Raw genomic sequence first — 22,883 nt, 5'->3', positions numbered from 1 at the left:
ACAGGGTAATGGTCTGACAGGGTAATGGTCTGACAGGGTAATGGTCTGACAGGGTAATGGTCTGACAGGATAACGGTCTGACAGGGTAATGGTCTGACAGGATAATGGTCTGACAGGGTAATGGTCAGACAGGATAATGGTCTGACAGGGTAGTGGTCTGACAGGGTAGTGGTCTGACAGGGTAATGGTCTAACAGGGTAATGGTCTGAAAGGGTAATGGTCTGACAGACTACAGGGTAATGGTCTGTCAGGGTAATGGTCTGACAGGATAATGGTCTGACAGGGTAATGGTCTGACAGGGTAATGGTCTGACAGGGTAATGGTCTGACAGGGTAATGGTCTGACAGGATAATGGTCTGACAGGATAATGGTCTGACAGGGTAATGGTCTAACAGGGTAATGGTCTGAAAGGGTAATGGTCTGACAGACTACAGGGTAATGGTCTGTCAGGGTAATGGTCTGACAGGATTATGGTCTGACAGGGTAATGGTCTGACAGGGTAATGGTCTGACAGGGTAATGGTCTGACAGGATAATGGTCTGACAGGGTAATGGTCTGACAGGATAACGGTCTGACAGGGTAATGGTCTGACAGGATAATGGTCTGACAGGGTAATGGTCAGACAGGATAATGGTCTGACAGGGTAGTGGTCTGACAGGGTAGTGGTCTGACAGGGTAATGGTCTAACAGGGTAATGGTCTGAAAGGGTAATGGTCTGACAGACTACAGGGTAATGGTCTGTCAGGGTAATGGTCTGACAGGGTAATGGTCTGACAGGGTAATGGTCTGACAGGGTAATGGTCTGACAGGATAATGGTCTGACAGGATAATGGTCTGACAGGGTAATGGTCTAACAGGGTAATGGTCTGAAAGGGTAATGGTCTGACAGACTACAGGGTAATGGTCTGTCAGGGTAATGGTCTGACAGGATTATGGTCTGACAGGGTAATGGTCTGACAGGGTAATGGTCTGACAGGGTAATGGTCTGACAGGATAATGGTCTGACAGGATAATGGTCTGACAGGGTAATGGTCTGACAGGGTAATGGTCTGACAGGATAATGGTCTGACAGGATAATGGTCTGACAGGATAATGGTCTGACAGGGTAATGTTCTGACAGACTAACAGATTCCAAGCTGACATGGTAAAATCTGTCGTTTCGCCCCTGAACAAGGCAGTTAACCCACTGTTCCTAGACCAGTTAACCCACTGTTCCTAGACCAGTTAACCCACTGTTCCTAGACCAGTTAACCCACTGTTCCTAGTTCAGTTAACCCACTGTTCCTAGACCAGTTAACCCACTGTTCCTAGACCAGTTTAACCCACTGTTCCCCGGTATGCCGTCATCGTAAATAAGAATTTGTTCATAACTGACATGCCTCGTTAACTAAAAAATAACAATTTGGCAAATATTTCCATAACACCTGTTGACCTGCATTGTTGGTTAAGTTAGAGCTCTAGGGGCGCTATTTCATTTTTGGATAAAAAACGTTCCCGTTTTAAGCGCGATATTTTGTCACGAAAAGATGCTCGACTATGCATATTCTTGACAGTTTTGGAAAGAAAACACTCTGACGTTTCAGAATCTGCAAAGATTTTGTCTGTAAGTGCCCCAGAACTTATTCTACAGGCGAAACCAAGATGATGCATCACCCAGGAATTAGCAGAATTTCTGAAGCTCTGTTTTCCATTCTCTCCTTATATGGCTGTGATTGCGCAACGAATGAGCCTACACTTTCTGTCGTTCGCCCAAGGTCTTAGCAGCATTGTGACGTATTTGTAGGCATATCATTGGAAGATTGACCATAAGAGACTACATTTTCCAAGTGTCCGCCTGGTGTCCTGCGTCGAATTCGGTGCGCAATTGCCAGCTGCTTCTACTTTACCATTTGATTCAGGGGAGAAAGCATGTGTCCAAGAACGATGTATCAATGAAGAGATATGTGAAAAACACCTTGATGATTGATTCTAAACAACGTTTGCCATGTTTTCAGCCGATATTATGGAGTTAATTTGGAAAAAAGTTTGCGTTTTGAGGACTGAATTTATGGATTTATTTTGGTAGCCAAATGTGATGTATAAAACGGAGCTATTTCTAATACACAAGGAATCTTTTTGGAAAAACTGAGCATCTGCTATCTAACTGAGAGTATCCTCATTGAAAACATCAGAAGTTCTTCAAAGGTAAATGATTTTATTTGAAGGCTTTTATGTTTTTGTTAATGTTGCGTGCTGGATGCTAACGCTAATGCTAACGCTAAATGCTAACGCGAAATGCTAACTCTAGCTAGCTACTTTTACACAAATTATTGTTTTCCTATGGTTGAGAAGCATATTTTGAAAATCTGAGATGACAGTGTTGTTTACAAAAGGCTAAGCTTGAGAGATGGCATATTTATTTCATTTCATTTGCGATTTTCATAAATAGTTAACGTTGTGTTTTGCTAATGAGCTTGCTGATAGATTTACACAGTCCTGGATACAGGGGTTTTTTCATAGCTAAACGTGACGCAGAAAACGGAGCGATTTGTCCTAAACAAATAATCTTTCAGGAAAAACTGAACATTTGCTATCTGAGAGTCTCCTCATTGAAAACATCTGAAGTTCTTCAAAGGTAAATGATTTTATTTGAATGCTTTTCTGTTTTTTTGTGTAAATGTTGCCAGCTGAATGCTAATGCTAAATGCTACGTTAGCCATCAATACTGTTACACAAATGCTTGTTTTGCAATGGTTGAGAAGCATATTTTGAAAATCTGAGATGACAGTGTTGTTAACAAAATGCTAAGCTTGAGAGATGGCATATTTATTTCATTTCATTTGCGATTTTCATGAATAGTTAACGTTGCGTTATGGTAATGAGCTTGAGTCTGTATTCACGAACCCGGATCCGGGATGGGGAGATCAGAAAGGTTAAGGGCTTGTAAGTAAGTTAAGTATTTCACTGTAACCTGTTGTAATCGGCACATGTGACTAATAAAGTTTGATTTGCTTATTATATTTTCAGATGGTCTGTTCTCTCTTCTTCCTCTGTCCTACACTATACCACTCTCTCCCTCCCTCTTTCTACCTCTATTACCTCAGCCTGGAGGGATAAAATAAACCACTTTCCTCCACTCAGAGCAATAGAGAGAAAGAGAGAAAAGGACAGAGAGAAGGAGGGAGGGAGAGAGGAGACCGAGACAGAGACAGAGAGAGACAGAGAGGGAGGGAGGGAGAGAGGAGACCGAGACAGAGACAGAGAGAGACAGAGAAGGAGAGAGGGAGAGAGGAGACCGAGACAGACAGAGAGAGACAGACAGAGAGACAGAGAGACAGACAGAAAAAATGAGGTGGAAACTGAGCTGCACTTCCTAACCTCCTGCCCGATGTATGACCATATTAGAGACACATATTTCCCTCAGATTACACAGATCCATAAAGAATTAGAAAACAAATCCAATTTTGATAAACTCCCACATCTACTGGGTGAAATTCCACAGTGTGACATCACAGCAGCAAGATTTGTGACCTGATGCCACGAGAAAAGGGCAACCAGTGAAGAACAAACACCATTGTAAATACAACCCATATTTATGCTTATTTATTTTATCTTGTGTCCTTTAACCATTTGTACATTGTTAAAACACTGTATATATATAATATGACATTTGTAATGTTTTTATTGTTTTGAAACTTCTGTATGTGTAATGTTTACTGTTAATTTTTATTGTTTATTTCACTTTATATATTATCTACCTCACTTGCTTTGGCAATGTTAACACATGTTTCCCATGACAATAACGCCCTTGAATTGAATTGAGAGAGACACAGAGAGAGACAGAGACAGAGACAGAGAGAGACAGAGAGAGATACAGACAGAAAGTGACAGGTCAGTAGTGTGTGTGAGTGACCATGTCTCTGTGTGGACATGCCTCTCCCCTCCACCCTGCAGGACTCCTGACCCAGCCCTGCCCCGCCTGGACGACCCGTCTCGAGGCAGAGAGAGGACTGTTTCTCCCCTCCACGGGGGGCAGTCAGTGTGGATCCGTCAGGCCCGCTTAGAGCCCTCTCCTATGGGCATCGCGGCCCAGCAGGGCCCCTTATCCCTGGAGGTTGTGTTCCTTTGATAGAGCCCCCACGGCCCCCCCAGGCCAGAGACAGGTCATTGTGCCCCCGCGGCGGGGGGTCTTTCAGGGCTGACTCTTGCATTGTGGGAGTGAACATGCCAAGCAAGCACCACAATCTACAGTTGGAAACAACTCCACATCACATCACCCTCTGCTACACAACGGCTTGTTGTGGTCAGGAAGCTACCGCTGATGGAACGCTGATGGAACACTGATGTCCTGACAGATTGTTAGTTACACTGATGGAACGCTGATGGAACGCTGATGGAACACTGATGGAACGCTGATGTCCTGACAGATTGTTAGTTACGCTGATGGAACGCTGATGTCCTGACAGTGTTAGTTACACTGATGGAACGCTGATGGAACACTAATGTCCTGACAGAGTGTTAGTTACACTGATGGAACGCTGATGGAACACTGATGTCCTGACAGAGTGTTAGTTACACTGATGGAACACTGATGTCCTGACAGATTGTTAGTTACGCTGATGGAATGCTGATGTCCTGACAGAGTGTTAGTTAGACTGATGGAACACTGATGTCCTGACAGATTGTTAGTTACGCTGATGGAATGCTGATGTCCTGACAGAGTGTTAGTTACACTGATGGAACACTGATGGAACACTGATGTCCTGACAGATTGTTAGTTAGACTGATGGAACACTGATGTCCTGACAGATTGTTAGTTACACTGATGGAACACTGATGTCCTGACAGATTGTTAGTTACACTGATGGAACGCTGATGTCCTGACAGATTGTTAGTTACGCTGATGGAACGCTGATGTCCTGACAGAGTGTTAGTTACACTGATGGAACACTGATGTCCTGACAGATTGTTAGTTACACTGATGGAACACTGATGTCCTGACAGATTGTTAGTTACGCTGATGGAACACTGATGGAACGCTGATGTCCTGACAGAGTGTTAGTTACACTGATGGAACACTGATGTCCTGACAGATTGTTAGTTACACTGATGGAACACTGATGTCCTGACAGTGTGTTAGTTACACTGATGGAACGCTGATGGAACACTGATGTCCTGACAGAGTGTTAGTTACACTGATGGAACACTGATGGGACACTGATGGAACACTGATGTCCTGACAGATTGTTAGTTACACTGATGGAACACTGATGGAACACTGATGTCCTGACAGATTGTTAGTTACACTGATGGAACACTGATGTCCTGACAGAGTGTTAGTTACACTGATGGAACACTGATGGAACACTGATGTCCTGACAGATTGTTAGTTACACTGATGGAACACTGATGTCCTGACAGATTGTTAGTTACACTGATGGAACGCTGATGAAACACTGATGTCCTGACAGATTGTTAGTTACACTGATGGAACACTGATGTCCTGACAGAGTGTTAGTTACACTGATGGAACACTGATGGGACACTGATGGAACGCTGATGTCCTGACAGATTGTTAGTTACACTGATGGAACACTGATGGAACACTGATGTCCTGACAGATTGTTAGTTACACTGATGGAACACTGATGGAACACTGATGTCCTGACAGATTGTTAGTTACACTGATGGAACGCTGATGTCCTGACAGAGTGTTAGTTACACTGATGGAACACTGATGGAACACTGATGGAACACTGATGTCCTGACAGATTGTTAGTTACACTGATGGAACACTGATGGAACACTGATGTCCTGACAGATTGTTAGTTACACTGATGGAACGCTGATGTCCTGACAGATTGTTAGTTACACTGATGGAACACTGATGGAACGCTGATGTCCTGACAGAGTGTTAGTTACACTGATGGAACACTGATGTCCTGACAGAGTGTTAGTTACACTGATGGAACACTGATGTCCTGACAGAGTGTTAGTTACACTGATGGAACACTGATGGAACACTGATGTCCTGACAGATTGTTAGTTACACTGATGGAACACTGATGGAACACTGATGTCCTGACAGAGTGTTAGTTACGCTGATGGAACACTGATGGAACACTGATGTCCTGACAGATTGTTAGTTACACTGATGGAACGCTGATGTCCTGACAGAGTGTTAGTTACACTGATGGAACACTGATGTCCTGACAGATTGTTAGTTACACTGATGGAACACTGATGGAACACTGATGTCCTGACAGATTGTTAGTTACACTGATGGAACGCTGATGTCCTGACAGAGTGTTAGTTACACTGATGGAACACTGATGTCCTGACAGATTGTTAGTTACACTGATGGAACACTGATGTCCTGACAGATTGTTAGTTACACTGATGGAACGCTGATGTCCTGACAGAGTGTTAGTTACACTGATGGAATGCTGATGTCCTGACAGATTGTTAGTTACGCTGATGGAACACTGATGTCCTGACAGATTGTTAGTTACACTGATGGAACACTGATGGAACACTGATGTCCTGACAGATTGTTAGTTACACTGATGGAACGCTGATGGAACACTGATGTCCTGACAGATTGTTAGTTACACTGATGGAACGCTGATGGAACACTGATGTCCTGACAGATTGTTAGTTACAGGTCAGAGAGAGAGACAGTCTGTCTGTCTAACCTGTCTGTCTGTCTAACCTGTCTGTCTGAGTGTGGTTGAGGGTGTGATGGACATTCTTTAAGAGTCTGGATCTGGTTTCCTCAGTTCTGGCTGTCACACACACACACACACACACACACACACACACACACAAACACCAGGCTTAATTACGCCATAACTACCCAGAGGGCCTGACGCCAAATACCCCCACATTCAGCCTCTAATACTGTCACTGTCTGTCCACTGTCTGTCCACTGTCTGTCCATATAACACTGTCCACTGTCTGTCCACTGTCTGTCCACTGTCTGTCCATATAACACTGTCCACTGTCTGTCCATATAACACTGTCCACTGTCTGTCCACTGTCTGTCCACTGTCTGTCCATATAACACTGTCCACTGTCTGTCCACTGTCTGTCCATGTAACACTGTCCACTGTCTGTCCATATAACACTGTCCACTGTCTGTCCATATAACACTGTCCACTGTCTGTCCATGTAACACTGTCCACTGTCTGTCCACTGTCTGTCCATATAAAACTGTCCACTGTCTGTCCACTGTCTGTCCACTGTCTTTCCATGTAACACTGTCCACTGTCTGTCCACTGTCTGTCCATTTAACACTGTCCACTGTCTGTCCATATAACACTGTCCACTGTCTGTCCACTGTCTGTCCATATAACACTGTCCACTGTCTGTCCACTGTCTGTCCAATGTCTCTCCATATAAAACTGTCCACTGTCTGTCCACTGTCTGTCCATAAAACACTGTCCACTGTCTGTCCATATAACACTGTCCACTGTCTGTCCACTGTCTGTCCATATAACACTGTCCACTGTCTGTCCACTGTCTGTCCATATAACACTGTCCACTGTCTGTCCATATAACACTGTCCACTGTCTGTCCACTGTCTGTCCACTGTCTGTCCATGTAAGACTGTCTGTCCACTGTCTGTCCACTGTCTGTCCACTGTCTGTCCATATAACACTGTCCACTGTCTGTCCACTGCCTGTCCACTGTCTGTCCATATAACACTGTCCACTGTCTGTCCACTGTCTGTCCATGTAACACTGTCCACTGTCTGTCCACTGTCTGTCCACTGTCTGTCCACTGTCTGTCCACTGTCTGTCCATATAACACTGTCCACTGTCTGTCCATATAACACTGTCCACTGTCTGTCCATATAACACTGTCCACTGTCTGTCCATATAACACTGTCCACTGTCTGTCCATATAACACTGTCCACTGTCTGTCCATATAACACTGTCCACTGTCTGTCCATATAACACTGTCCACTGTCTGTCCACTGTCTGTCCATGTAACACTGTCCACTGTCTGTCCACTGTCTGTCCACTGTCTGTCCATATAACACTGTCCACTGTCTGTCCATATAACACTGTCCACTGTCTGTCCATGTAACACTGTCCACTGTCTGTCCACTGTCTGTCCATATAACACTGTCCACTGTCTGTCCATATAACACTGTCCACTGTCTGTCCATATAACACTGTCCACTGTCTGTCCATATAACACTGTCCACTGTCTGTCCATATAACACTGTCCACTGTCTGTCCATATAACACTGTCCACTGTCTGTCCATATAACACTGTCCACTGTCTGTCCATATAACACTGTCCACTGTCTGTCCACTGTCTGTCCATGTAACACTGTCCACTGTCTGTCCACTGTCTGTCCATATAACACTGTCCACTGTCTGTCCATATAACACTGTCCACTGTCTGTCCATGTAACACTGTCCACTGTCTGTCCACTGTCTGTCCATATAACACTGTCCACTGTCTGTCCATATAACACTGTCCACTGTCTGTCCATATAACACTGTCCACTGTCTGTCCATATAACACTGTCCACTGTCTGTCCATATAACACTGTCCACTGTCTGTCCATATAACACTGTCCACTGTCTGTCCACTGTCTGTCCATATAACACTGTTCTCTATGTGTGTGGTGTGGTGTGTGTTGTGTTGTGTTGTGTGGTGTGGTGTGGTGGGGTGTGGTGTTGTGTGTGTGTCGTGGTGTGGTGTGTGTGTTGTGGTGTGTGTATCGTGGTGTGTGGTGGGGTGTGGTGGGGTGTGGGGAGTGTGGGGAGTGTGTGTGTGCGTGTGTGTGATGGGGTGTGTGTGATGGGGTGTGGTGGGGTGTTGTGGGGAGTGTGTGTGGTGGGGTGTGATGGGGTGTGGTGGGGTGTGATGGGGTGTGGTGTGTGTGTCTGTACAGAAGGTGTACGGAGGGTAAAATGGCGTGTTTTGACTCACAGTCTCTCGAGCTCCTTCAGGTCCTGGAAGGCTCCTCTCTCTATCAGACTGATCTTATTCTCCATCAACTGACTGTGGGGGGAGGGAGAGACGGGGAGAGGAGGGGCGAGAGAGACAGGAGAGGAGAGGAGAGGAGGGGGGAGAGGGAGAGGGAGAGGGGGAGAGATGGGGAGAGGACGGGGGAGAGAGACAGGAGAGAGACGAGGAGAGGAGGGGGGAGAGAGACGAGGAGAGGAGGGGGGAGGAGGGGGGAGAGGAGGGGGGAGGAGGGGGGGGAGAGGAGAGGAGGGGGGGAGAGATGGGGAGAGATGGGGAGAGACGAGCAGAGGAGGGGGGAGAGAGACAGGAGAGGGGAGAGATGGGGAGAGGAGGGGGGAGAGAGACGGGAGAGGAGGGGGGAGAGAGACGAGGAGAGGAGGGGGGAGAGAGACGAGGAGAGGAGGGGGGAGAGAGACGAGGAGAGGAGGGGGGAGAGAGACGAGGAGAGGAGGGGGGAGAGAGACGAGGAGAGGAGGGGGGAGAGAGACGAGGAGAGGAGGGGCGAGAGACGGGGAGAGGAGGGGGGAGAGATGGGAGATATGTGGGAGGGAAGAGGAGGAGAGAGAGCAGCACAATTAGACCCAACCAAATCATGAGAAAACAAAAAGATAATTACTTGACACATTGGAAATAATTAACAAAAATACAGAGCAAACTAGAATGCTATTTGTCCCTAAACAGAGAGTACACAGTGGCAGAATACCTGACCACTGTGACTGACCCAAACTTAAGGAAAGCTTTGACTATGTACAGACTCAGTGAGCATAGCCTTGCTATTGAGAAAGGCCACCGCAGGCAGACCTGGCTCTCAAGAGAAGACAGGCTATGTGCTCACTGCCCACAAAATGAGGTGGAAACTGAGCTGCATTTCCTAACCTCCTGTCCAATGTATGACCATATTAGAGAGACATATTTCCCTCAGATTACAGAGACCCACAAAGAATTAGAAAACCAATCCAATTTTGACAAACTATAATATCTACTGGGTGAAATTCCACAGTGTACCATCACAGCAGCAAGATCTGTGACCTGTTGCCACGAGAAAAGGGCAACCAGTGAAGAACAAACACCATTGTAAATACAACCCATATTTACGCCTATGTAACCGGTGTGAAATGGCTAGCTAGTTAGCGGTGGTGCACGTTAACAACGTTTCCAATCGGTGACATCACTTCCTTGTTTACAACGTTTCCAATCGGTGACATCAGTTCCTTGTTAACAACGTTTCCAATCGGTGACGTCACTTCCTTGTTAACAACGTTTCCAATCGGTGACATCACTTCCTTGTTTACAACGTTTCCAATCGGTGACATCACTTCCTTGTTAACAACGCTTTCAAATCGGTGATGTCACTTCCTTGTTAACAACGCTTTCAAATCGGTGACGTCACTTCCTTGTTAACAACGTTTCCAATCGGTGACATCACTTCCTCGTTAACAGCGTTTCCAATCGGTGACATCACTTCCTTGTTAACAACGTTTCCAATCGGTGATGTAACTTCCTTGTTAACAACGCTTTCAAATCGGTGACGTCACTTCCTTGTTAACAACGTTTCCAATCGGTGATGTCACTTCCTTGTTAACAACGCTTTCAAATCGGTGACATCACTTCCTTGTTAACAACGTTTCCAATCGGTGACGTCATTTCCTTGTTAACAACGTTTCCAATCGGTGACATCACTTCCTTGTTAACAACGTTTCAAATCGGTGACGTCACTTCCTCGTTAACAGCGTTTCCAATCGGTGACGTCACTTCCTCGTTAACAGCGTTTCCAATCGGTGACGTCACTTCCTTGTTAACGTTTCAAATCGGTGACGTCACTTCCTTGTTAACAACGTTTCCAATCGGTGACGTCACTTCCTTGTTAACAACGTTTCCAATCGGTGACGTCACTTCCTCGTTAACAGCGTTTCAAATCGGTGACGTCACTTCCTTGTTAACAACGTTTCAAATCGGTGACGTCACTTCCTTGTTAACGTTTCCAATCGGTGACATCACTTCCTTGTTAACAGCGTTTCCAATCGGTGACGTCACTTCCTTGTTAGTGTTTCAAATCGGTGACGTCACTTCCTTGTTAACGTTTCCAATCGGTGACGTCACTTCCTTGTTAACGTTTCCAATCGGTGACGTCACTTCCTTGTTAACAACGTTTCCAATCGGTGACGTCACTTCCTTGTTAACAACGTTTCCAATCGGTGACGTCACTTCCTTGTTAACAACGTATCCAATCGGTGACGTCACTTCCTTGTTAACAACGGTTCAAATCGGTGGCGTCACTTCCTCGTTAACAACGTTTCCAATCGGTGACATCACTTCCTTGTTAACAACGTTTCCAATCGGTGACGTCACTTCCTTGTTAACAACGTTTCCAATCGGTGACATCACTTCCTTGTTTACAACGTTTCCAATCGGTGACATCACTTCCTTGTTAACAACGCTTTCAAATCGGTGATGTCACTTCCTTGTTAACAACGCTTTCAAATCGGTGACGTCACTTCCTTGTTAACAACGTTTCCAATCGGTGACATCACTTCCTCGTTAACAGCGTTTCCAATCGGTGACATCACTTCCTTGTTAACAACGTTTCCAATCGGTGATGTCACTTCCTTGTTAACAACGCTTTCAAATCGGTGACGTCACTTCCTTGTTAACAACGTTTCCAATCGGTGACATCACTTCCTCGTTAACAACGCTTTCAAATCGGTGACATCACTTCCTTGTTAACAACGTTTCCAATCGGTGATGTCACTTCCTTGTTAACAACGTTTCAAATCGGTGACGTCACTTCCTTGTTAACGTTTCAAATCGGTGACATCACTTCCTTGTTAACAACGCTTTCAAATCGGTGATGTCACTTCCTTGTTAACAACGTTTCCAATCGGTGACATCACTTCCTCGTTAACAGCGTTTCCAATTGGTGACATCACTTCCTTGTTAACAACGTTTCCAATCGGTGATGTCACTTCCTTGTTAACAACGCTTTCAAATCGGTGACGTCACTTCCTTGTTAACAACGTTTCCAATCGGTGACATCACTTCCTCGTTAACAACGCTTTCAAATCGGTGACATCACTTCCTTGTTAACAACGTTTCCAATCGGTGATGTCACTTCCTTGTTAACAACGTTTCAAATCGGTGACGTCACTTCCTTGTTAACGTTTCAAATCGGTGACATCACTTCCTTGTTTACAACGTTTCCAATCGGTGACGTCACTTCCTCGTTAACAGCGTTTCCAATCGGTGACGTCACTTCCTTGTTAACGTTTCAAATCGGTGACGTCACTTCCTCGTTAACAGCGTTTCCAATCGGTGACGCCACTTCCTCGTTAACAGCGTTTCAAATCGGTGACGTCACTTCCTTGTTAACAACGTTTCCAATCGGTGACGTCACTTCCTCGTTAACAACGTTTCCAATCGGTGACGCCACTTCCTTGTTAACGTTTCAAATCGGTGACGTCACTTCCTTGTTAACAACGTTTCCAATCGGTGACATCACTTCCTTGTTAACGTTTCCAATCGGTGACATCACTTCCTTGTTAACGTTTCAAATCGGTGACGCCACTTCCTTGTTAACGTTTCAAATCAGTGACGCCACTTCCTTGTTTCCCCGCGCTGCTCTTGCGGAGCGATGGGTAACGACGCTTCGAGGCAGGCGGTTCTCGATGTGTTGCAGAGGGTCCCTGGTTCGAGTCCAGGTTGGGCCGAAAAGTACACTTACCTATTTACACATCGTTACAACACTGTTTATAGACATAATATGACATTTTGTCTTTATTTATTTTTGAACTTTCTGTGAGTGTAATGTTTACTGTTAATTTTTTAATTGTTTATTTCACTTTATTTTATTACTTTTTGTTTATGATCTACTTCACTAGCTTTGGAAATGTAAACATATGTTTCCCATGACAATAAAGGCCCTTAAATTGAATTGAATAGAGTTTAATTAAATTGAATGTAAATGAATTGAATGTAAATGAATTGAATGTAAATGAATTGAATGTAAATGAATTGAATGGAAATGAATTGAATGGAAATGAATTGAATGGAAATGAATTGAATGGAAATTATTTGAATGGAAATTAATTGAATGGAAATTAATTGAATGGAATGGAAATGAATGGAATGGAATGGAACGGAATGGAAATTAATTGAATGGAATGGAATGGAATGGAATATAATGGAATGGAATGGAATATAATGGAATGGAATGGAATGGAATGGAATATAATGGAATGGAATGGAATGGAATATAATGGAATGGAATGGAATGGAATATAATGGAATGGAATGGAATATAATGGAATGGAATATAATGGAATGGAATGGAATGGAATATAATGGAATGGAATATAATGGAATGGAATGGAATATAATGGAATGGAATGGAATGGAATGGAATATAATGGAATGGAATGGAATGGAATATAATGGAATGGAATGGAATGGAATTGAATATAATGGAATGGAATATAATGGAATGGAATGGAATATAATGGAATGGAATGGAATGGAATATAATGGAATGGAATGGAATGGAATGGAATATAATGGAATGGAATATAATTGAATGGAATGGAATGGAATATAATGGAATGGAATGGAATGGAATATAATGGAATGGAATGGAATATAATGGAATGGAATATAATGGAATGGAATATAATGGAATGGAATAGAATATAATGGAATGGAATATAATGGAATATAATGGAATATAATGGAATGGAATGGAATATAATGGAATGGAATGGAATGGAATATAATGGAATGGAATGGAATATAATGGAATGGAATGGAATATAATGGAATGGAATGGAATGGAATATAATGGAATGGAATGGAATGGAATATAATGGAATGGAATGGAATGGAATGGAATTGAATATAATGGAATGGAATATAATGGAATGGAATATAATGGAATGGAATGGAATGGAATATAATGGAATGGAATGGAATGGAATATAATGGAATGGAATATAATTGAATGGAATGGAATGGAATATAATGGAATGGAATGGAATGGAATATAATGGAATGGAATGGAATATAATGGAATGGAATATAATGGAATGGAATATAATGGAATGGAATAGAATATAATGGAATGGAATATAATGGAATATAATGGAATGGAATGGAATATAATGGAATGGAATGGAATGGAATGGAATATAATGAAATATAATATAATTGAATGGAATGGAATGGAATATAATGGAATGGAATATAATTGAATGGAATGGAATGGAATATAATGGAATGGAATATAATGGAATGGAATATAATGGAATGGAATATAATGGAATGGAATGGAATGGAATATAATGGAATATAATGGAATGGAATGGAATATAATGGAATGGAATGGAATATAATGGAATGGAATATAATGGAATGGAATGGAATGGAATATAATGGAATGGAATATAATGGAATGGAATGGAATGGAATGGAATATAATGGAATGGAATATAATGGAATATAATGGAATGGAATATAATGGAATGGAATGGAATGGAATGGAATATAATGGAATGGAATATAATGGAATATAATGGAATGGAATATAATGGAATGGAATGGAATGGAATGGAATATAATGGAATGGAATGGAATGGAATATAATGGAATGGAATGGAATATAATGGAATGGAATATAATGGAATATAATGGAATGGAATATAATGGAATATAATGGAATGGAATATAATGGAATGGAATGGAATGGAATATAATGGAATGGAATATAATGGAATGGAATGGAATATAATGGAATGGAATATAATGGAATGGAATATAATGGAATGGAATATAATGGAATGGAAGGGAATGGAATGGAATATAATGGAATGGAATATAATGGAATATAATGGAATGGAATGGAATGGAATGGAAAACATATGTTTCCCATGACAATAAAGCTTCTGAAATTGAAATTGGATAGAATTGACAAGAGGTTACTTCAGTGTGTTGATAGGACAAGTCACACACACACACACACACACATTTTAAGGACATAATCTCTTAGAGGTATGTGAGAAATTCCTACCCCACACTGCCATTCCCTATAAACAGTCGAGCAACACCACACACACACACACACACACACACACACACAGACAGATATCCCCTCCCCCCCACACCAAACAGCAAAAGGAGAAATCCTAAACCTGAAAACATACAAGGTAGGAAACCTGTTTCTACAAGACTCTCTCCCTCTCTCTTTCCTTCTCTGAACTGCATTCCTCGCTCCGCGGTTTACACGTACCGAGTGCTCTCTCGTTCCTTCTTTCGGTCCTGTCGCTCTCTATCACTTCCTGTGTGGTTTTAATGAGGGTAACACATGTCCCTGGGGCCGGCTGGTTAAAATAACTCCCCCAGCCTGACACTTCCCATGTAGATTAACACTGAGGAGAGGCAGCAACAGACACAGATACACTACTATAACAGCTGCTGCCTGCCTGCCAGGCCATGGAGACACGGTAACACACACACACACAGAGAGAGAGAGAGGGACAGACCATGGAGACACGGTCACACCCACACACAGAGAGAGAGGGACATGACAGACAGACAGACAGACAGACAGACAGACAGACAGACAGACAGACAGACAGACAGACAGACAGACAGACAGACAGACAGACAGACAGACAGACAGACAGACAGACAGACAGCAGCCTTCATTAGGCTACATTTTTTTATTTATTTTTTTTATTTATTTTTATTTCACCTTTATTTAACCAGGTAGGCTAGTTGAGAACAAGTTCTCATTTGCAACTGCGACCTGGCCAAGATAAGGCATAGCAGTGTGAACAGACAACACAGAGTTACACATGGAGTAAACAATTAACAAGTCAATAACACAGTAGAAAAAAGGGGAGTCTATATATACATTGTGTGCAAAAGGCATGAGAAGGTAGGCAAATAATTACAATTATGCAGATTAACACTGGAGTGATAAATGATCAGATGGTTATGTACAGGTAGAGATATTGGTGTGTACATGACAGACAGACATTTGAAGTCGGAAGTTCACCTTAGCCAAATACATTTAAACTACATTTTTCACAATTCCTGACATTTAATCCATGTAAAAAAAATCCCTGTCTTAGGTCAGTTAGGATCACCACTTTATTTTAAGAATGTGAAATGTCAGAATAATAGTAGAGAGAATGATTTATTTCAGCTTTTATTTCTTTCATCACATTCCCAGTGGGTCAGAAGTTTACATACACTCAATTAGTATTTGGTAGCATTGCCTTTAAATTGTTTCATTTGGGTCAAATGTTTCGGGTAGCCTTCCACAAGCTTCCCACAATGAGTTGGGTGAATTTTGGCCCATTCCTCCTGACAGAGCTGGTGTAACTGAGTCAGGTTTGTAGGCCTCCTTGCTCACACACACACTTTTTCAGTTCTGCCCACAAATGTTCTATAGGATTGAGGTCAGGGCTTTGTGATGGCCACTCCAATACCTTGACTTTGTTGTCCTTAAGGCATTTTGCCACAACTTTGGAAGTATGCTTGGGGTCATTGTCCATTTGGAAGACCCATTTGTGACCAAGCTTTAACTTCCTGACTGATGTCTTGAGATGTAGCTTCAATATATCCACATACTTTCCCTTCCTCATGATGCCATCTATTTTGTGAAGTGGAACAGTCCCTCTTGCAGCAAAACATGAGATGTTTGGTATGTCCACGCTCAGCCACCTGAAGTCAGATCTGGAGTCAGATACAGACCTGGAGTCAGACACAGACCTGGAGTCAGACACAGACCTGGAGTCAGATACAGACCTGGAGTCAGACACAGACCTGGAGTCAAACCTGGAGTCAGATACAGACCTGGAGTCAGATCTGGAGTCAGATACAGACCTGGAGTCAGACACAGACCTGGAGTCAAACCTGGAGTCAGACTTGGACTTGGAGTCAGACACAGACCTGGAGTCAGACCTGGAGTCAGACACAGACCTGGAGTCAGACACAGACCTGGAGTCAGACACAGACCTGGAGTCAGATACAGACCTGGAGTCAGACACAGACCTGGAGTCAGACCTGGAGTCAGACCTGGAGTCAGACACAGACCTGGAGTCAGACCTGGAGTCAGACACAGACCTGGAGTCAGATACAGACCTGGAGTCAGACACAGACCTGGAGTCAGACCTGGAGTCAGACACAGACCTGGAGTCAGACACAGGCCTGGAGTCAGACACAGACCTGGAGTCAGACCTGGAGTCAGACACAGTTTACTTTGTAGACTTTATTCAGCTACTGGAGAGGCTCAGAGAGATCACTCCAGGTTCAAGTCGGAATTTGACGTTTTTGTTGATCTCCAGGACGTCGGGAGACTCGGTCAACACCGTCCACTATGGGCAACACCGCCCACTACGGGCAACACCACCCACTACGGGCAACACCACCCACTACGGGCAACACCGTCCTCTACGGGCAACACCACACCGTCCACAACGGGCAACAGCACACCGCCCACTACGGGCAACACCGCCCACTACGGGCAACACCACCCACTACGGGCAACACCGCCCACTACGGGCAACACCGCCCACTACGGGCAACACCGCCCACTACGGGCAACACCGTCCACTACGTGCAGCACCACACCGCCCACTACGGGCAACACCACTACACTACACTACACCATCCATCCACAGTGAGCAGCACGGCCAGACAGCCTTAAACCTGCAGTCTGTGGAACAGGATCTCCCTGCCTGTCCCACTACACCATCCATCCACAGTGAGCAGCACGGCCAGACAGCCTTAAACCTGCAGTCTATAAGGCAGGATCTCCCTGCCTGTCCCACTACACCATCCATCCACAGTGAGCAGCATGGCCAGACAGCCTTAAACCTGCAGTCTATGGAACAGGAGCTCCCTGCCTGTCCCACTACACCATCCATCCACAGTGAGCAGCACGGCCAGACAGCCTTAAACCTGCAGTCTATAAGGCAGGATCTCCCTGCCTGTCCCACTACACAATCCATCCACAGTGAGCTAGCACGGCCAGACAGCCTTAAACCTGCAGTCTGTGGAACAGGAGCTCCCTGCCTGTCCCACTACACAATCCATCCACAGTGAGCAGCACGGCCAGACAGCCTTAAACCTGCAGTCTATAAGGCAGGATCTCCCTGCCTGTCCCACTACACAATCCATCCACAGTGAGCTAGTACGGCCAGACAGCCTTAAACCTGCAGTCTGTGGAACAGGAGCTCCCTGCCTGTCCCACTACAGCGGGGCAGCGGGGCAGATGGCTTAATCTTCCAGCTCCTGCTCTGAGGGTCATGAGTTCAATCTCATTGACAGGCATTCATTTATTCATTCATTCATTCATTCATTCATTATTATAAACTTCGAAATTTGAGGTTTGGAGCAATTTAGAAATGTGGAAAAACATCTAATTTTGCACTGAGACTGTGATAACTTGTTGATAGGCTATGACGTTACACATCAACAACTCTAAACAGTAGTTTACAGCCTTGTTTATAACCTGTTGATAGGCTATAACGTTACACATCAACAACTCTAAACAGTAGTTTACAGCCTTGTTTATAACCTGTTGATAGGCTATAACGTTACACATCAACAACTCTAAACAGTAGTTTACAGCCTTGTTTATAACCTGTTGATAGGCTATAACGTTACATATCAACAACTCTAAACAGTAGTTTACAGCGTGTGTTTATAACCTGTTGATAGGCTATAACGTTACACATCAACAACTCTAAACAGTAGTTTACAGCCTTTTTTACAGCCTTTTATAACCTGTTTATAGGCTACTGAAAACGCCTTGTATAAAGGCCCGTTTAGTCTACAAATGCTTTGCTGATAAATATCTAGGTCTGTTTTAGTTTCTTTGACTACAACCAAAAATGTGTTGGATCACTTCGTTGTGATGACTCGGCGATAAAACCTTATATTTGAATTTAATAATGGTGGCTTTCGACAAAACAACATGTAATCATTACAGTGTTTTCATATGAATGATCTGTTGTCAAATCGGACGTTTCATGTTGTGAAGGTTCCCGGGTCATAACTAAAGGTTCCCGGTGTAATAACTAAAGGTTCCCGTTGTAATAACTAAAGGTTCCCGGGGTAATAACTAAAGGTTCCCGTTGTAATAACTAAAGGTTCCCGTGGTAATAACTAAAGGTTCCCGTGGTAATAACTAAAGGTTCCCGTGGTAATAACTAAAGGTTTCCGTGGTAATAACTAAAGGTTCCCGGGGTAATAACTAAAGGTTCCCGGGGTAATAACTAAAGGTTCCGGGTGTAATAACTAAAGGTTCCCGTTGTAATAACTAAAGGTTCCCGTGGTAATAACTAAAGGTTCCCGTTGTAATAACTAAAGGTTCCCGTTGTAATAACTAAAGGTTCCCGTGGTAATAACTAAAGGTTCCCGTTGTAATAACTAAAGGTTCCCGTGGTAATAACTAAAGGTTCCCGTGGTAATAACTAAAGGTTCCCGTGGTAATAACTAAAGGTTCCCGTTGTAATAACTAAAGGTTCCCGTTGTAATAACTAAAGGTTCCCGTTGTAATAACTAAAGGTTCCCAGTGTAATAACTATAGGTTCCCGTTGTAATAACTATAGCCGACTACTTACAGCACACGCAGATTCCTCAGTCCAGCGAAGTCGGCCTTGGTGATTTTAGTCAGATTATTAGCGTTCAGATCCCTGGAGAAACAAGACGCAACAAGACGACATGATGAGTTACAATATCGACAAAAAAATAAATAAACAATCATTCAGATTTAAAACATGTTCTAAAAAAACAGATTTGAATAACACACAACCTGCACGTCACTGTGCCAGTATTACCCTGGTTATTCAACATGATTTAGGCCACAATTAAATGACTGAATTTAAAACAAACGCTGGGGGAGAATCTCAGGATACATGTGGACATGTTCATCTTTCCATTACAGATCAGAGACGTCAGCCTACGAAACCTAAAGGAACGATGAGATAATTCAAACCTCTGAAACGATGAGTAGGATAATAGGAATGATGAGATAATTCAAACCTCTGAAACGATGAGCAGGATAACAGGAATGATGAGATAATTCAAACCTCTGAAACGATGAGCAGGATAATAGGAATGATGAGATAATTCAAACCTCTGAAACGATGAGCAGGATAACAGGAATGATGAGATAATTCAAACCTCTGAAACGATGAGCAGGATAATAGGAACGATGAGATAATTCAAACCTATGAAACGATGAGCAGGATAATAGGAATGATGAGATAATTCAAACCTATGAAACGATGAGCAGGATAATAGGAATGATGAGATAATTCAAACCTCAAACGATGCGCAGGATAATAGGAATGATGAGATAATTCAAACCTATGAAACGATGCGCAGGATAAACCAAGGTGTTACAGTTTAATTTATCGGAGGCGACATTAGGAGATCGTTAGTTCAATCTGTTTTGGGGTAAATGGAAAGGTTTTAGTTTAACCAACAAAACCACATCAATCTCCACAGCGGGTAGAAGAACAAACTATCCCACAGGCTTTATTAGCTTAAAAGGGAATTCACTAAATCCGTTTTTGATTAGTTCGAGCTGTGTGTGTGTGTGTGTGTGTGTGTGTGTGTGTGTGTGTGTGTGTGTGTGTGTGTGTGTGTGTTTTTCGGGCTGAGGTTTTTCGCGTTACAACAGGCCCGAGACGTCAAAACATAAACCCCGTAACTTCGTGAACCGCTTACCGACTTTTAAAACGGGCCAAATTAATTATCTGTCCGATACCAACGGGAACCATTTCCTGTGCCACTTCTTTTTAATTATCACTACGGTTCTATAAAAACGAGCCACGAGGTTATTTCTGTGGTTCTGTTGTGAGAACCACTTCATCAGAATGGACTTGGGTTTTGGAGGATTCTGTTGAAGGGCCTTAACAGCAGATAACATCATCAATATATTAGGATAATGACTGGCTATATCAGTGGTTCACAACCTGTTTAAAAGGTTACTGTACCACCGACTGAATGTTGCTCTGGCCGGAAGTACCCCGGAAGTACCCCCTTCATGTGTTTTTCACCAGTAACCCTACTCTCCCATGAGTCTTCTCCAGTACAACCTGTGGATAGGTCCTAATACCCCTGGTTGGAAACCACTGGTCTATAGTATAGACTTCAGGGAGGGTAGACAATAAACCCTATATAGTGACTACAGTCCTAATACCCCTGGTTGGAAACCACTGGTCTATATTATAGACTTCAGGGAGGGTAGACAATAAACCCTATACAGTGACTACAGTCCTAATACCCCTGGTTGGAAACCACTGGTCTATATTATAGACTTCAGGGAGGGTAGACAATAAACCCTATATAGTGACTACAGTCCTAATACCCCTGGTTGGAAACCACTGGTCTATATTATAGACTTCAGGGAGGGTAGACAATAAACCCTATATAGTGACTACAGTCCTAATACCCCTGGTTGGAAACCACTGGTCTATATTATAGACTTCAGGGAGGGTAGACAATAAACCCTATATAGTGACTACAGTCCTAATACCCCTGGTTGGAAACCACTGGTCTATATTATAGACTTCAGGGAGGGTAGACAATAAACCCTATATAGTGGCTACAGTCCTAATACCCCTGGTTGGAAACCACTGGTCTATATTATAGACTTCAGGGAGGGTAGACAATAAACCCTATATAGTGACTACTGTCCTAATACCCCTGGTTGGAAACCACTGGTCTATAGTATAGACTTCAGGGAGGGTAGACAATAAACCCTATATAGTGACTACAGTCCTAATACCCCTGGTTGGAAACCACTGGTCTATATTATAGACTTCAGGGAGGGTAGACAATAAACCCTATATAGTGACTACAGTCCTAATACCCCTGGTTGGAAACCACTGGTCTATATTATAGACTTCAGGGAGGGTAGACAATAAACCCTATATAGTGACTACAGTCCTAATACCCCTGGTTGGAAACCACTGGTCTATATTATAGACTTCAGGGAGGGTAGACAATAAACCCTATATAGTGACTACAGTCCTAATACCCCTGGTTGGAAACCACTGGTCTATAGTATAGACTTCAGGGAGGGTAGACAATAAACCCTATATAGTGACTACAGTCCTAATACCCCTGGTTGGAAACCACTGGTCTATAGTATAGACTTCAGGGAGGGTAGACAATAAACCCTATATAGTGACTACAGTCCTAATACCCCTGGTTGGAAACCACTGGTCTATAGTATAGACTTCAGGGAGGGTAGACAATAAACCCTATATAGTGACTACAGTCCTAATACCCCTGGTTGGAAACCACTGGTCTATATTATAGACTTCAGGGAGGGTAGACAATAAACCCTATATAGTGACTACAGTCCTAATACCCCTGGTTGGAAACCACTGGTCTATAGTATAGACTTCAGGGAGGGTAGACAATAAACCCTATATAGTGACTACAGTCCTAATACCCCTGGTTGGAAACCACTGGTCTATATTATAGACTTCAGGGAGGGTAGACAATAAACCCTATATAGTGACTACAGTCCTAATACCCCTGGTTGGAAACCACTGGTCTATATTATAGACTTCAGGGAGGGTAGACAATAAACCCTATATAGTGACTACAGTCCTAATACCCCTGGTTGGAAACCACTGGTCTATAGTATAGACTTCAGGGAGGGTAGACAATAAACCCTATATAGTGACTACAGTCCTAATACCCCTGGTTGGAAACCACTGGTCTATACTATAGACTTCAGGGAGGGTAGACAATAAACCCTATATAGTGACTACAGTCCTAATACCCCTGGTTGGAAACCACTGGTCTATAGTATAGACTTCAGGGAGGGTAGACAATAAACCCTATATAGTGACTACAGTCCTAATACCCCTGGTTGGAAACCACTGGTCTATATTAT

General features: G+C 43.3%; 1 protein-coding gene across 1 annotated transcript in view; it reads right to left on the bottom strand.

Moving 5' to 3' along the window:
• Positions 1-22,883, bottom strand: part of LOC110512755 (slit homolog 2 protein) — a 45,862-nt gene that overhangs the window by 13,267 nt on the left and 9,712 nt on the right. Inside the window, exons 2-3 of the mRNA XM_036973521.1 lie at positions 19,588-19,659; positions 8,930-9,001 (exon numbers count right to left, since the gene is read on the bottom strand). Coding sequence (XP_036829416.1) covers positions 8,930-9,001; positions 19,588-19,659 — 144 coding nt within the window. The remainder of the gene's footprint in view (positions 1-8,929; positions 9,002-19,587; positions 19,660-22,883) is intronic.

This window comes from Oncorhynchus mykiss, unplaced genomic scaffold (genome assembly GCF_013265735.2).
Source record: "Oncorhynchus mykiss isolate Arlee unplaced genomic scaffold, USDA_OmykA_1.1 un_scaffold_263, whole genome shotgun sequence".
NCBI classification, from domain to species: Eukaryota; Metazoa; Chordata; class Actinopteri; order Salmoniformes; family Salmonidae; genus Oncorhynchus; species Oncorhynchus mykiss.
Note: the sequence above shows the minus strand (reverse complement) of the source record. Positions and strands in the feature narration are given on the sequence as shown.